Source organism: Dermacentor andersoni, chromosome 6 (genome assembly GCF_023375885.2).
Source record: "Dermacentor andersoni chromosome 6, qqDerAnde1_hic_scaffold, whole genome shotgun sequence".
NCBI classification, from domain to species: domain Eukaryota; kingdom Metazoa; phylum Arthropoda; class Arachnida; order Ixodida; family Ixodidae; genus Dermacentor; species Dermacentor andersoni.
The window spans coordinates 50365710-50382883 of NC_092819.1; the positions used below are offsets into that span (position 1 = coordinate 50365710).

Consider the following 17174-nt stretch of genomic DNA (forward strand, 5'->3'; position numbering starts at 1 on the left):
GCGAGCGGGTTCTGCATGGGACGCTAATGGGGCACGTGCATGATACACGAACGGTGGAGGGCACGCTAGTATACGAATAGCCCGTGGGAAACATTTATCTCAGGCACGCTCTTCGGCTTGCTAGTGCCGCTCCTGCTTTTTTTTCTTCTCCGAAAGGAGCATGCGGCAAGACATCGGAACCCGGGAACAAGTAACAAAAGGAGAGACGACGTGCCCGTCCTCTCTTTATCGGGCTCGTCCCACGCGACTCTGGAGTGGACTCCTGCGCGTCCGCAATCTTCCGCTACCTGGTGTCGTATCTGCGAAATTCGGTTGTCCCTTATCGGAGCGCTCGGCGATGTTAATTCCCGGTCTGGACATTGGGGGCGACACGCTCGCTGCCCGGCCGGTCGCGCATCCGAGGTTTCGCGTGGGGTGGTACGGTAACAAAAAAGAAAAATGCATCAAAAGAATTTTGGAAAGAGCAAAAAGAGATAGAGAGGAGAAGGAAGGTGACGTCCAGCGAGCAGCAGCGGCAGCAGGTGAGACTGTGGAGTCACTATCAGCGAGGCCCGCCGCCAGCGCTCCTCTCCTCGAACCTCGTTGGCGCTTCTTTTCGGTCCCGGCTGTGACAGCAACCGCAGGCGGCAGCAGAAAGGCTGGGCCCCGGAACAGCGGCAGCAGCAGCGGCGGTAGCACGGTGGCGTCGAGGCAGTAGCTTCGAGGACGGCAACTTCTACAGACACGGCGCGCTGGCCAGCCGCTATCTACATCAAGAAAACTACATCCGCCTTACCGTGTACACTCATGGCTTCCCACTCCCGGAGATCGGGCCGTCCTGTTGCTACCCTGGCCACGCTGCGGCTGCCCCTGCTCGTGCTCCTCCAGCTGGCGCTCGGCCCGTGCGTCGAGCCCGTGGGCACGGCCTGTCTCAAGAAGGACTTGCTGCGGCCTTGCAGTTGCTTCAGCTACCACAGCTACGAGCGCGTCGAGTGCAAGGACGTGGACCGGCGGGCGCTCAAGAACGCGCTGACCGCGCTTCGCGGCTCGTCCGTGTTCGAGTTCGAGCTGTCCAAGTACAACCTCAAGGACGCGCCCTCGGACGTGTTCAGCGGCGTGCGCGTGACCGAGCTGTACACGTACATGGCCGACTTCACGAACATCTGCAACGCGAGCAACCTCTTCGACGGCTTCGACGACACCCTGGCCATGATCGAGATAAAGCGCGCCAAGGGGCTCGAGCAGCTGCACTGGAGCGCCCTGGGACGCCTGAAGAACATCCAGCGGCTGTTCATCTTCTCGTCGGACTTCCCCAGGCTGGACAAGAGCTTCTCGCTCATGCCCAAGAGCCTCACGCACGTCATGGTGCAGGGCGGCAGCCTCGAGCACGTCGACGAAGGCGCCTTCCTGGGCCTGGAGATTCGGGATCTGGAGATATCGTTCACCAGGTTGGAGAAGATCACCAGGAACGTCTTCCCGACGCCGGCAACCAGTCTTACCGTCCTTTCCCTCAGGTGAGCATGTTGTCTGCGATGAAAGAAACGTTGCTTGTTGACCGCTGAACCGATGAGGGACCGGTGTATACCAACGCGTCCTTCATAGGTCGGAGGGCTATATGCATGCGGGTCTGTATAGCGGGCGTGTGCGCAGCACTATATAGTCTGTAGACGAAAAAAAAAAATATCACCGTGACCTTCGGTTTCGGCCGGAGGAGTTCCCCGCGTGGGATCTTCAACGGTTTGAAACTTCTCAGGACTTCAACAATGTTCTTGACTGACCGACCGTGATCAAATCAAAGTGTTTACAGATGAGCAACGTGTTGAATTCCGGCAAATTGGCATGGAGTTGCAATCGACTGCTCGCGAGACGTCGCCGCGCTGCCGAAACGAAACCACGCTCATCAATCACGAGATCCTGCTCGGCAGGATAAATTATACGAATTGGTCAAGTCGGTAAGGGTCCACTGAATGTTGGTAACTGTCGGTCCCGTGGTTACTCTCATTCCAGTCCTTGTTTTATGTAGTGCAGCTGAATTCAATGGAGAACTCCGTTTTCCCGCCCAATTACCTTGTTCACTTATGGCTCATAGCCGTTGTGTTTCACCCACCACGGGACGCATCACACAGAAATAACGTTAATGTTCAAGAACGTCACGTGGGGTTCAGGTGTTGTGGCTTGAACCTTAGCCTTCTTGCTGCTATAGGTTCTTTTGTCAGTCCGTCGTACAACTATGGCTAGTTTTCTGACTTCCGGTTGATACTGCGGTCGGAACACTGCCGTGTGCTGCAAATCTGGGTTATACCTACTCGAAAAGAAGCAAAAATCAAGCATGGTATCTGAGTTAGCCTTTCACATAACTCTCGCATTTAAGTGCGGATTTAAAAATTAAACGGTGTAGTATGTGTACGTTTCAATGCCCTCGTAATCATTCCCTTCTTCGTGATTTGTCCTCATATTGTATTTTTCGAAGTATCGGTGGCTCTTTTTTTCCTAACGCCTCCGAGTTGTTAGCCGTCAGTTACCCAACAATCTGGCACTCGTTGCAGCCTTTGGTGAGTCGTTATTCAATGTCTGTTTTTTGGATATACAGCATGTGAGTGCCCCTTTACAACATAAATAAAAATTGTAATGATAATCGACAAATTCAAGGCAAATTCTCATTTCACGCTATATCTGTTTTTCTCCGTATATTCGTTCCTGCTTTAGACTGATAGCTGAGAGAAAATACTTCCCGTACACGTGCTGAGAAGAATGCAAATTTGATGCACTCTGTGGTTTAATTCCTTGCGCGAAGAGCTTTAGAGAACTATTAATCTTGCGAAATGAAACGGTGTGGGAAATTACTACGGCACCCTCGCTATACACCGTATTTTCTATAATACATGCAGCAAGCATCTGCAAGTTGAAAAGTCGGCTGTTACTGCCGCCCGTTCCCTAAATACTTCGACATTACACGGAACAAGCGTCTGTGTCCGTCGCTGTAAAACAGAGAGCAGCTAGTCTAACGGGCTCTTCAGGAGATCCAATATTTTCCAACTGTAAAGACTCGTGCTTCATATCGACAACAAAAACACAATTATGCTTTCGTGTTTTGTGGTGTGCCGCGTACAACGAGAACCTATTATGTTTTCGCGTATTGTGGCCCACGCGAGTCTCTCGTAGCTTGGCGTATAGCTGTCGTGCGTGCTGTGAGATGCTAAAATGCTCCAATCAATAGCTTCTCGAGAAAGCTAACGCGAGCTTGCTTTCAGATGTTCAGTAAAGTTATACATTCACGCGTGAAATTCAATAGTAACAAGTTACACATTTGCGACGTTTCGGGGGCCCCCATTTTTTCACGATGGCGATGAAAAAGTCATGGTGACGGGCCGCAATACAGTTCCCTTGATCATAATAGGGAGTTTTGGAAATATCGCGCCCAAGCAGCTTTGTGTATGCAAAACCCAAACTCAATTGTAAGCCCGTTGCGTTATCTTGTACTCTCTTTGCGTTCTCTTGTAAGTTCGGAGGTTTGCGTGCCTGATCATTGGGCGCGAAAGATCTAAAACCCCCTAATGCGTTTGAAACATTAAGACGACATGGGTAAGGAATCAACATGCTATGCCTTCATTGACGAAAAACTGCGTGTGAAAACAAAATAAAATAAACTAGCAAAAAAAAGAAAACTAGCTGATCAGACCACAACTATAGACGAAACGTTGCAACTCAGAAGGTGGCAGACATGTTATGGTGGTGGGCTTGATCCACGACAAGGCCACCACCGTATAGCCTGCTATCGAGCTGTGAACCAGTGAACGGTTTGGGCAGCGAAACGTAGAAATCTCGTTCTGACTTTTTCTTAACTTAGCGAGCCCATGCTGTTGCTCTTGTCGGGCTTATTCCTCACGTGACATTCTTCTTTCAAGCACCTGACCATAGAGTTTCATACAGTTACTAGACGTAAATCTGGCGCTGCGATCCTTCAGCCACCATGGGAATATTGGATAGTACGTGGATTTGTCTGGTCTTCGTGCTTGTGGCTTTAGAATTTCTTGTGGCTTCGTTTAGTGCGCTTTATCTGGGCCTAAATTGGCCTAAATTTGAAAGCAGTTTATACTTTTTTTTACAGCGAAACTGTTATTCTTTCGATGGTCGGCATGTTTCGTGTCCGACCGTGAGCAGAAATTACCATCATCTCTAATGGCTGTACCCCCCCCCCCCCCCCCCCCTGAGCAAGTAAAGTAATGCAATGGCTCATCTCCCTCGTAAGGCAGAGGCTACAAGCACTCAGCAAAGCGAAACGGACAGTGCATGCATTCATCGGAATCACGCGTACAAAACACAGAACAGCGTGCGTTTCAATAAAGAAGAAGGTCAAAACAAGCACCCGAACCATCGATAAAGCATCGCATACCCCTCAGCAGTTGTAGTGGTGGTTTTGCAACAGCATCGCTGGACACCCGCTTTCGTAGGGCCGGAATGGCGAGTGAACTTGTTTTAATGCAGAAGGTGATAAGACTCGGCAAGCACGCACAATCACTGGTGGTTGCAATGGTTCCGCTTGTCCTTGGGTTCGTGGCGTAATAGTTTCGATATCGGGTCTCTGTGCTAGAGGTCCTCTGTTCGAATCCTTCCGTCGGACAATTTTAATAATGTTTACGGAATTATGCATAGCGCTTTCTTAAAGATGGTCACTCTGCAAAGTCACGAAGCCATTTAAAGCCATAAGGACGAAGTTGAGGCAAATCCATGTACTGTAGCCATCATTTCCATCCTGGCTGAACTGCCCTGCTTGCAGTTCCTGTAGACACTAGCGCCACAGTTCACCCTAGTGACTGTACGAAACTCTGTGCATCGGATTGTGTTTTTGCGCCGTATCACCCTTGTGTTTATGCGAGGACCTAGGGCACAATTCTCGAAAACTAATGTCTCAACTGCTTGTCTCCTTCAAGTCGTTTGCTTGCTTTTAATTCCACGAAGTTTCGACAACACTGTATACGCGCGAGTTGCGGACATTACCGCCACGTCGTTACTAAACGAATTTGTGTGCATTCTTATATTTCCGTATGTTTTCCGTGTTATTCGTACGGAAATGGTATGGAGAAAGCGAGCTAGGAATAATCTTTGTTTTATAAGCGCTTCCCCCCACTCGAGTGTGAGCTTTGACCCTTCCACGCGAAATAGTGTTGGAGCTCGTATGTCGCTCCCGAATAACGCGGTAAATTTGGTGGTGGTGGTAAACTTTATTGAAAGCGGGGAGGAGAAAGGGGGGGTGGCTGAGGGATCGGGCTCAAGTAAGGCGCTGGGCCTGCTTGGCGTTTTCCGCCCAGTCCACCAGTTCAAGCAGTCGGTCGCCGTCCCCGGACCTGAGCCAGGCTGTCCGGTCAGTCTTGCTGCTGACGGGGGGATGAGAGAACGGGAGTGAGGTGCATTCCCACATTATGTGTGCGAGTGTCCCTGTTTGTGAACAGAGCACACATAGGTCGTAATTTTAAATTACGAGAACACGCGCGGAACATTTCCCACGGGAACAGCGTGCGGTAACACTTGTTGTCGTCCGGCAAAGAGGAACAGATGGGATCGATCACGATGATGATAGCTCTGCCGTACATATTTGGGCAAAAGAAAGAAAGAAAAAAACGCAATCCTTGTTCCGTTCTTAGCTTTCGCTGTGCTCAGTGCAACGTGCGCACGATAGCGGTTTCGTTTCTCACACGGCCATCGGTGCCGGGCCAAACCGCGGCGTCTTGAGCAGAGGGAGGCCCCCTCCTCGAAAACCACGCTGGCGTCGCGCTGTATGGCGTGCCGCCGATAAGCGTTCGGCGGGTACTTGACCTTTTTCGTTTGTTTTCCGCACTTTCTCCTGGAAACAAGTATGCCCCATATTGTTCGAAGTCACGCAATGGTTCATGCATCGCTGCTTGTTCTTATATATATATGCCTCGACTCTTGCGTATTACTCGTGTAGTATACGTGTGGGAACTGGAGGCGTTGGCATCTCGAGTGTGCATGCCGGCCGCTCCTGTTTTGTGGGCTGTGCAGTTAGAGTTGTACGAGCAAGTGAAATTGTACGGCGATAATGTCTCGGCGACTGTGGCGTTGTGGAGCTGAGCGCAAGGTCGCGGTTTGGATACCCGGCCTTGGATGCGGTTATATTGAGCTGTGCTTTAAGGTATATACTCCAGGCGGTCAAAATTAAAGCGGGTCACTCCAATGCACGCCGAGTCCCTCGTAGCGGATGTGTTGCTTCGAGACTTTAAACTCTGGTCGGTAAGTCAGTCAGTCAGTCAGTCAGTCAGTCAGTCAGTCAGTCAGTCAGTCAGTCAGTCAGTCAGTCAGTCAGTCAGTCAGTCAGTCAGTCACTTAGTCAGTCGGTCGGTCGGTCGGTCAATCAATCAATCAATCAATCAATCAATCAATCAATCAATCAATCAATCAATCAATCAATCAATCAATCAATAATGTTGCTTTTCGCACACTGAAGCGGGGAAAATTTCAAACTGCATGATTCAACACACGTAAATGTATACTGCGTCGTTAGAGGTAACGAAGCACATGAAAAATGGTCGAGTAAACTTCGGTCGTGGCCTTTGAGGCGCCTAAATTGAAGTACGCGCATACTGCGCGTCGTAGAGCTGCACGTGAATACGCTGCACGTGAATAGATACTGCACGTGAATGATAATAGGCTCGCACGTACCTTACAACATGAGCTTAGCAACGGGGTGACAGGTACGTTTCCAATGAGCACACCGCGTGAACTCAGTACCTCTCAGTTTATATATTTCGAGGACTCCTATAAAGAGTACTTTGGGCGCGCTAAATGCATTGAGCTTCAGGTACGACCTCAAAGCACGTTGGGCACGGGGGCTCGAGAGTGACGCGCTACCGGCTCAAGGACAGTGTTAGCGAAGTGCAGATGCGAAGGTCCGCCGTCGATCGAATTTAGCGCGCATTATTCGAGAAGCGAAACAATGCAGCGCGATAAGGATAGCATGCGTGATTGGAGAGCTTCTATTTAGAGCGTACGAAAAAAAAAAAAAGAAGCCCATGAGGCAATAACCGCTCATCATCGGGAGCTACGTTCCGTGTACCCTTCGTTTGGCGATAGCGGCAGTCGCAGCCGCGTGATCCAGCAATTCGGTTCATTTCACCACTCTCCCGTTTGAATAATGTTCGTCCCCTGTCTTGATGTGTCCCGAGTTCAGTACTATACATATATATATATATATATATAGTCCCGATTTCAGTACTATATATATATATATATATATATATATATATATATATATATATATATATATATATATATATATATATATATATATATATATATATATATCGTGGCGTTCACCTTCCAAGCTGGAATCGTCGTAAAATGCTGACCTCCTACAGCGGACTATAGTACGAATTTCAAAACACAAAGCTCTCGTACTTGAAGCAGCAACGATGTTGGCTCTGGAGAAGCGTAACGCGGCCATTCAGGGCGGCGATCTCGCGTGTAGCGTCGCCACGTGACCTTTTGCGTTGGAGTCGCCTTCCGTCACGAGCCTCGAGTGCCCAGCACGGCCTGGTATGCGTATAGCGCAGTCCGCCGCGACAACATTGCCATAGTTTTGTGTACGCTATAAGCGGCTTGCGAGGGCCACTTCCAAGTTTCTCTGTGGTGTTGCCGCACTTGCATCGGAACTCCGGCTGAACTCTTTTGGAACAGGTTTAGAACAGGCTTTCACCCTTTCATACTTGCATTAGCCTGTTACCCTGTGCTGGTGCGGGATTCCAACCCGGACGCTGTTCCGAGTAAAATTTCCCGATTGCCCGTCTATGGTTGGTGTTGTTGTTGGTGGTGTCGCAGCAGGCTGGGGGCTATAGCCTGGCAAACATAGCCGGCAATTGTTGTGCCCGAGGCTTCTGCGAGTTGAGCTCAGGGGTGTGTCACCAGGTGTCGAAGAGCCCCGTGTCTCGCGTGATTGCAATCAGCAGTCGTTGCACTCTCTTCCCGATTGCCGTCCATTGTTCTCTGTAGCGTTCATGCGTTCACTCCGCCTCACCCACCCCTTGTGGCGCAGCCCTGACCACAGGGCTCGTGCTAACTGATCAGCAACGAGAACCGACTGCGTTTTCCCGAGAAGGGAGGGCGGCTAGTCAATTGTGCGCCAATAATCGCTCCGTGAAGCTTCCGCATACAAACCGCGTCGCGCGAAGGTCGTTGAATGGCAGCCTGTATATGAGAAACCCTTTTGGTTCTCCTCTCTAGGTGATCGACGCGACGCGTATGTTTTTGCTGCATTGCGCGTAGTAAATGAGATCGAGCACATAGGTGCCTGCAACTTGACCGTAATAATCACATGCAGTAGCGGTGCTTAGACGAGCCTGACAAAGTCGGGATGAGTTGGACCACCACCTGCATCACATCGACTCATCAGGCCACCGGTAGCGCACTGACTTTAGTGCTGGTTGCTTCATCGGAAACGAACCCAACTACAGCGCTAAAAGACTCAGATACACGCACGGGGAACAGGGCGTCCTTTTCCACATGTGTTTTCTTAGCCCAACTTTTTTTTTTTTTTGCGCTGCTTTTACGTTGATTCAGGTCACTGGGTTCATGCGAACGCTAGCATGTCGAGGTGAGTGGGCGTCAGGTCGCGTTTAGTCGGGCTTACCTTCAGCGAGTGGTTTGAATGGCTGGACGCGCTTGGCGAAATACGTGTCAAAAAGCGCTTGGTTGCGGCTTACAACGGGGGGACAGAGGTCAACGGGGGAAGATGGGAAGCTGGTTTCCCTACTCGTGCCGTGGCCTCCGAGCTCGCCGCGTTAAGTATTTATTCGGCTCGGGAGAGTGCAGGCGGCTCTGGAGAGGTGTTGCACCAATGCGGAGGGTTGCCCACAGTGCTTTGCGGCACAGCTACTGCAGGATTCAAGAAGGAACTGCCTTGGCTGATCTTGCATGGCAACGGAACTGATTCTGACTTGGAGTTAAACAGCTCGCGATGGTGCAGTATTGGAGCTGCACTTTACGGCGTTATATGGTGTCGCGGGATTTTTTTGGCTGTTGATGCGTCCGTTCCCGCCACCGTTGAGAAACCACAGCGGTGGCCTTGTGGGAAACCACTGGGGAACCGAGGGAAAGTATCCGGCATGGGAAGGGGAATGGTGTCCGTATGCATAGTTCATGGAGTAACAACTATGTGTAGTCGTCTCGTGCTTTATGTACGCTCTCAGTTTGAAGTCAGGGTCCATGCGGGCTTGTACACCCTGTACGCTTTCCCTCTTGGTACCCGGTTGTTGAAATGCCGCTTATAGCCTGAACCGCTGTATACCACATTGCCCGACTAATGAGCCTTCTTCGTATGGTGCTCGTGTGATCTCCCGCCAGCGTAATTGGTGGCCCCGTGAACAGCCCGGGCCCCTCGCAAGAACGTTCTTCAAACAGCTTTGGGAGCTCTCGTTCGCCCATTGATAAACGATATTAATCGCTTGCTACCCATCGCCTTGCGAAATCTTCTCCGTTCATTTTTTATCTTCGGTTAGAGACAGTGCATTCGCTTCGCCCTCTCTCTCGCTCTGCCGTTCGTTTGGGGCTTCCTCGTATTGTGAATTTGGTAAGCGGTAAGTGCGAATCCCAATGCCCAGCTCCTGCAAACCTCCTCGACGTGGTCTCTATACGATCTACGTAATATGTATTCTTCGTGTTGTATCGCCCGAAGGGTTATATAGCGTTGGCGGCTTTGGCTTGGCTGCACGGCCGTTGTACACCGCTCGTGTGTTCGCCGCAAGAACCAATAAGCTGAGTCGGACGGCCGGTCTGGTCGCGGCGCCGGCAACGGCAGCTGATAGGCGCGCAACGCGCGACACTTGGTCGCTCGCACTCCAGAAAGTGCTGTCGGCCGGCAACAGGACGCGGTGTCGACCGGCTCGAGTAGAGTGCGTGCGCGGGGCACGCGTCGGTCGCGAGCAGTTGCGCGGGTCGGGGTCGCGGGATAACGACTCGCAAAACAAGACAGCGTGCGCGCATGCGCGCACCGGCCTATACGTTAATTCGCATCGTGGGGATTATAACGCCACGAAATTTCACAATGGGTCACGAGGGACGCCGTAGGGCGCGACTGCTGGTCAACTTTGACAACCCGCGGTTCTTTAACTTGCACCCAAAGCACCGCATACTTGAGCGTTTTTCTTCCTTCTCTCGTTTTCTATTGTTATTTTTTTTTGCATTCCGCCTCCATCGGAATGCGGGCGCGCCGCGACGGGTGTCGAACCCGCGACCTCGTGCTCCGCAGCGCTATGTCATATACACTGACCATAGACACTAGCCTTCCGCGCCGACTCGCGTTAAGGTCGTATGCATGGTTGGGTAGATGAAGCCATCCCGTCCCGTCTACTCGAGTGCGCGTAACGTGAAACTGATGAGATGTAGAAGTCTAGAATTGAGGAGAGGGGATAAGTATGCTAATCGAAGGGGACACTAAGGGAAAACATAAAGCCGACTAAGAGCAAAAAATTGCTCACCTGGAAGCCTATCGCCGTTTTTCTATTCGCCATCATAATCTCACTCTGCTGCGTCGAAAATTGCCACCGAAGGTCTCTTTGTTGCTCCTCAATTTGAATCTCCCGCGCCAAAACGGTCGAGTTGGCGTGATTCTCACGCGACCTTCCTCTCTGCCGCTCCCTGTGAATATATATATATATATATATATATATATATATATATATATATATATATAGCCTGTGCATTCGGTGACCACACGACCGTACTACAAGATTTGGTATGCTGAGGTCAACCTGTAAATGCAGGATCTGGCGTTATCGACAGTATCATCACGACGTGACACACAGAAAATTTTACTGACGTCGTGTAGCAATAAGGGTAGGTGTGATGACGTCGCTTATGAGAAAATAAACAAGTATGCTGTGCACGCTTTCTCCCGTATCATGACGTCGTGACACGTCCAGCTGCTGGGTGGGTAAACCGAAACTGCTTTATAGAAACAGCTATTATATATTTCATCTCGAAAGAAATTAAGAGGAAGCTTTAGCTCGGGTGCTCCTATCTAAATACATGTAAAAGGAGAATTCGTTTTTCTCGGCAACCACTGCACCAAATTTGACGAGTTTTGTTGCTTTTAAAAGAAAAACTTAAAATGTAGTGACTGTTGGTTTCGAATTTTTGATTTATGTCGTTAATTTTTTATTAAAATTTGACAAATCTCGCAAATTTTCAAAAAAAGAAACTATAATGTTTACAACTCTGTAACACTAAAACGAAAAATGATAATACAATTCTTTTAATTGCATCTAATAGCACATCTAAAGCGGACAAAATTGATATGCTATACATGAATCTAAAAAAATTTAGTAATATGGAAATACAGCTTTTGCAGAACCTTTGTAAACAACGTAACAAATTCACGTAAGATATAAAATGACATATCATATCTGTCCGCTTTCAATGGTCTAATGGATGCCGTTTACAGAACCGCGATATCAGTTTTTGATGCAGAGTTATGAATTTGTAAACTTCGTCCTTCCATTTTTTTCGAACTTCCGTATTTTTGAATATTCTTTGAACAAGATCCAGGACCTAAATCGAAATTCCGCTTCCAACAGTCACTAGAATTTAACTTTCTCTCTCAAATGCAACAAACTTCATTAAAATCGGTCCAGGGGTTATCTCAGAAAAACGTTTTTGCGTTGTACATGTATTTGAATAGGCCGCGTCGGAGTTGGGCCCGAGCTAAAGCTTCCTGTTAAGCAACACAGGACGTCGAGTAACACTATAGAAACAGAACAACAGGGATGCGTTGTCTAGCCATACGCGTGATTCTCGTTTTTGCCGTTTCTTCTATAAGATAAAGTACTTACTAGTGCACCAACGATCCATACTCAAGTACTACAGTAAATTGTTTAGGGAGCTCTGACTCTTGTCAGTATTTCTTCCACGGAGGGCGTAAAAATCTTCATTGAACGAAGAAGAATGACAAATCAAGAACGTCGTGTCAATTCTGTAGCGTCGTATTAACGGCCACGCTCTTCCCCTTCTTTCTTTTTCTCTCGCTTCTACGAGAAGCCCACGCGGCACAATGTGTGCGTAATCTCCGACGGTTGTCAATGGCTGTCGTGCTTATACGCGCAGGGCTTGCGCATACCTTATCGCTGTAAGGCCGGCACGGATGATCTGCGTACGAAGCGAACGCGCCCTCAAGAAAGGCCGCGGTACAGTTTGAAGTGTTTTCAATGCTCGATGCATACTGTTTACGTCCGTGCACCACCAGGCGCGTGCCGACGCCCCCCCCCCCCCCCACACACACACGCAAACGTACACGCACACACACACACACACACACACACACACACACACACACACACACACACACACACACACACACACACACACACACACACACACGCACACACGCACACACACTGTCAGAGTTGGCAGTCGTAGCTGTAGGAAGGAGCTTGACTCTTCGTCGGGACTTAGGAGAGCAGGATTTAATTGCAGTATTTACATTTAAAACAAGATGTATACATTGGCAGTCTAGCGTGACTCCCAAATGGAGCCCGCAACACTAACATACAGCAAACAGCTTACGAGCACACAGCTCACGAGTACATTTCGAGCATGACAACGAGCACTCAGTTCACTACTACGAGCACGCACTAGCAGCCGGCAATCGCTGCTTATAAGCACTCCACTTGACGTCATAGTTGGACGTCATTGAAGATGACCCGCCCTTTTGGAGGAGGCGGGCTCACATACACGTGTTGCACAGGTTTCAGTGCCGCACAGCTTTCAGTGGTCCGGAGCCGACGTCAGAGGGGCTTCGTAGAACTCTGAGCCGTCCCTGTTTACGCGGCCGGATAGCACATTGTCTGGTTTCTCGAAAAGCTCATGGGGAGGTTCCGCCAATTACCTCCCCTCGAGAACTCCCCTGAGCTGACCCCGCGCCACGTGGCTGCTGGTTATCCGCAGTTCTCTGAAGTGTGCCCCGTTCGGTTGGATTGGAACACGTGCAGCGGGCTGAAATAGCTGCAGGCCGATCTTAACAACACACACGCTTATGTTCCTTAATATTCTGCAGGGTCTAAAGCATCTTTTGAATCTGGCTTAATGGTATGAATCTGGAATTTGAATCTATTCTGGTCTAATGAATCTCGTGAAGCACGGCGACAGCGCAGCACAATGCGTAGTGGCATCGTATATAACATTTAACTTTCGCTCAATTTCGACAACGGTTCCTCCCGCATTAAAAAAAAATAATAATTCCCTCTCATCTTGTGGTGCACCGTGTAAATTTTCCCACAGACGGATTCCCAGTAACAGCAGAGCGTTGACCAAGCGCGCAATCTTGGTCTCAACGGCAGATGTTTTGTGACGTACCTGAATAAAATACAGTAAAGGATTATTATTTTTTTTAGCCTTGCGGGTATTGACTTGGTAACGCAGATAACGCAGTTCTTAGTCCACTTACTTATCAGAACTGAATAGCGTTGCTGCCTAGTATCTTGCAGAGAGCACATGACTGAAATGTAACGGTAATGTTGTATAGATTGTACTATGTAAGCCTTCTCTTGTCTTTGCCTTTGTTAGCTCTGCACATCATCATCGTGGGTTATCAGCCATGCACTGAGGGCAAAACAGAGATATTGAATTTTAAGAAAATAGTTATGAAGGTTGATCAATTTTAAGTTTTAGGGAATTGTTAAAGATTGCCTGTGGCAGATGGCATAATTCTTGTACTTGAGCTCGATTACTCGAAGAGGCGGGCCTTACTAGCACGAGGAATCGAAATACATATTCAGCTAGTTAACAGAAATTAACTAATTGGCTTCCCAATTAATTACGTTACGGCACATATTGCAACTGACGAATTGTAGCTGGTTAGCTTGCAAGACGTACCCACTTGAAATTAATTTCCAGGATGACATCAGTTTCGAGACGTTATTTCCCAAAGTGGTGGAACGAAGTACATGGGCGTACCAGTTACTTTTGTGCTTCAATGCATGAACGAGCATTTTGTTAAAAAAGTAAGTGGAACAACAGTGCATTCTTACGGAAATTTTGATGACACATATCTCCAAACTGGCGTCATTCTATAAGCTCATTTCAAGTGGATATGCCTCGCAAACTCTACGGCTACCATTCCTAAATCACAATGTGCGCCGGAAAGTAACTAATAAAGAAGTTAATTAGTGCATTTTGGTTAATTAGTTAAATGTGTGTTTCGATTTCTCGTGCAAGTATTGTCCGCCTGTCTGAATAATCTAGCTCAAGAGCTAGAAGAATTATGTTATCTGCAGCAGACTATTTCTAAAAAGTCTATAAAACTCAAGAATGATCCCTCTGTATAATAAATTTACTTACCCCCATTTGTTTTTCTAATCAGAAACTGAACCTCAGAAGATGTACGTGTATCAAACACAATGAACGATGTTAAGCAACGACAGTTCAATGGTATTGTCATTTACTTCCGGGAATTCAGCAATAGAAGAATGTACATTGTGTCTTCTGTGACGACCAGGCCTCAGATGCAGTACGGCAGAATACTGTAGTACAAGTGTACTTCGCTGCAGATTTTAAGTTATCTAAGTGTTTCTCGAAACTGCTGCAAGGCTCTGAGTTTCTATCAAGAGGCCATGCTCTGAGTACTGGTTGACTCCACATTTTGTAAATATAACGTGCGCGCTAAGGTTATTAGCTGAAATGTTAATTAATGAAGCGTGTTAAATAATAATCGGTTAATCGATTATCACAAAAATGTTTGACGCTTTCCGCTGCTAAGCGAAGCTTCGTCAGTGAAAATTATCGTTTTTCTTTCGAGCCCTTTATCTTTAATAATGGGATGCATCTTTCTCATACAGAAACACGTAGCCGGCGCGCTATGGTTTTCGCATCAGAATGTCTTTTTATCGAGAGTTAAATACCGTCTTACTACCGCTTTCTTTTACGGCATTCTGCTGTCACTAGATCTGGATTCTTCCAGTGATTTTGAATTCTTCTGTCTAGTTTCACAGTTTTGGTCATCCGCGCACGGGGCAGCGCCTCTCTCTCTCCTTTTGAATTAGCCTTCTTTCTTTCTATTTCTCATCCCCTCTCCCCCGCCCAGGGTATCGACCGCACGTCCCCCTGGTTAACCTCCCTGCCCTTTCCTGCTTTTCTCTCTCTCTCTCTCTCTCTCTCAACAGCCTGCATCGAGCTGCCAATATTTTGTTTATTTATTTTAAAGGAGAAAGGACGATGCTCCCAACGTTATAAGGGCACAGGCCTTGGACGCAGGCTACGAACGGCATGTTGGTTCGTAGTTGTCCTCGGTTCCGGACGAGGATTCATTGTTTTTGGCACGCTGTCCCTCGAACTTGCCACATCGCACAGGGTCGGTACACAATGCCACGGCTCTGCTCGGCCTGGGTGGCCGGGAACCCTTTACACACATGTGGAGCGATAAAGCTTCTATCTGTACTCGTGATTTCGCGCGAAAATCGAGCTAACTCGCCACGTTCTATACGGTCGTTGTGCAACATAAATGCGCGTGCCCTTCGCGCCTTCATCGCAAGGTCGTGCGCAGCACGGGATAATTTAAATGTAGCTGTTTGTTATACGAAAGTCCGAGAAAAGTGCGCATAACGAATAGCTGGTTATCATAAAATTATCAAAGCAATAAATTCCCACTGAGCTAATAATTCATTTAATTATGGGGTTTTACGTGCCAAAACCACTTTTTGATCATGAGGCACGCGGTAGTGGAGGACTCCGGAAATTTTGACCACTTGGGGTTCCTTAACGTGCACCTAAATCTAAGTACACGGGTGTTTTCGCATTTCGTCCCCATCGAAATGCGGCCGCCGTTGCCGGGATTCGATCCCGCGACCTCGTGCTCAGCAGCCCAACACCATAGCCACTGAGCAACCACGGCGGGTTCCCACTGAGTTAAGAAATATCAGAAAAGAAGAAAGGAACAATCAAACATTCGAAAGTTACCTTTGCGAACATTCTGTAAAATGGCGAAAAAAGCTGCTTGTAATTCTGGAGTTCTTTAACCGTATCCTTTCTTACGGATTAATTATTTTGGCATTTCTCGAAGTCTCGGGTATGCTGGAAATGAGGAAAATTGCGTGTACAGTCATGCAGTTATGAGAAACTGGTCGCCCGACTTTACGATCACGATATACAGGCCAAAAAAAAAGAGCTCTCCCAGACTTGAGGAACCGGGACTGCTGTGTTACCTACATCGTAAAAAAACCAACCTCCACTTCAACGATCATGTTTTTATTATTTTTGACAAGTTACTGGCGTCGTTGAAACGAAACGTTTCTATCGCCATGACCAAAGAGAAAACGAGAGCCATAGTAAAAAAAACAAATAAAAAAATTGTTCGTGATAAAAGCATGATTCGATTGGGTACCATGTGCAGTATGTCGTGATGTACGCCTTACAAATTGGTGCGACCTGCCGTCACTTTCACGCTGAAATGCTTGGAAATACAGCTGCCAAGAATTTTCCCTTCATCTGCTGTAATTTCTTTTTTTTTTTTTACTCTGTAACAGAGCAGGTGCGCAAGAGAGCATGTGCGCGAGAGACCACGTGCTCTCTGGCGCCAGAGCACGTGCTCTCTAGGTCAAAGGCGTGGGAGCCAAACCGACAAATGACAGTCAACCTGACCACTTTCTTTCGCGTCGTACTGCTCTCTTCGCAAACTCACCTCGCCATTCTTCCTTCGTCGAACGTCGAACACAGCCTTCGTCCTCGTGACCCGAGTACGTCGGTGTCTCGACTGGCGCATTAGCGTGAACCACTGCTGTTTTTGCGTTTCTCGGCGCATCTTGTGAACGGCGTTGTGCGTGAGCACGAGTATTCCGTGCGCATTAAAGTTGTGCCCCACGTGTAGCACGTAAACTTTAAAACATTGCGCGAGATTACACGCTGCACGAGACGACAATCTTAAGAATGAAAAATTCTTAAGATCTGCTTTACACCTGCGCGCACGCTTTTACTGATTCTGAAGATGTAAGGAATGTGGTTAAATTAAATTTTCAGTGGACAGAGTTAACTGGCGCCTGAAGCGGATATTTAGATTTTTTGGTTACTTCTAACAGATGGCCTGTTTTCTGTCTTGGTATGATGTACTCCACATTTCATTCGATATTATTTTAAGGCCTCATTCATTACTTATATGCTATCCCCGTGCTCCTGTTCTAAAACTTCGTATTTGTTTTTTT

At 48.1% G+C, this 17174-nt stretch overlaps 1 protein-coding gene across 1 annotated transcript in view; it reads left to right on the top strand.

Moving 5' to 3' along the window:
- Positions 1–353: 353 nt before the first annotated feature.
- The window catches only part of LOC126522933 (uncharacterized), a 33590-nt gene continuing 16769 nt past the window's right edge, over positions 354–17174 (top strand). Inside the window, exon 1 of the mRNA XM_050171780.3 lies at positions 354–1493. Coding sequence (XP_050027737.1) covers positions 787–1493 — 707 coding nt within the window. The 5' untranslated portion in view covers positions 354–786. The remainder of the gene's footprint in view (positions 1494–17174) is intronic.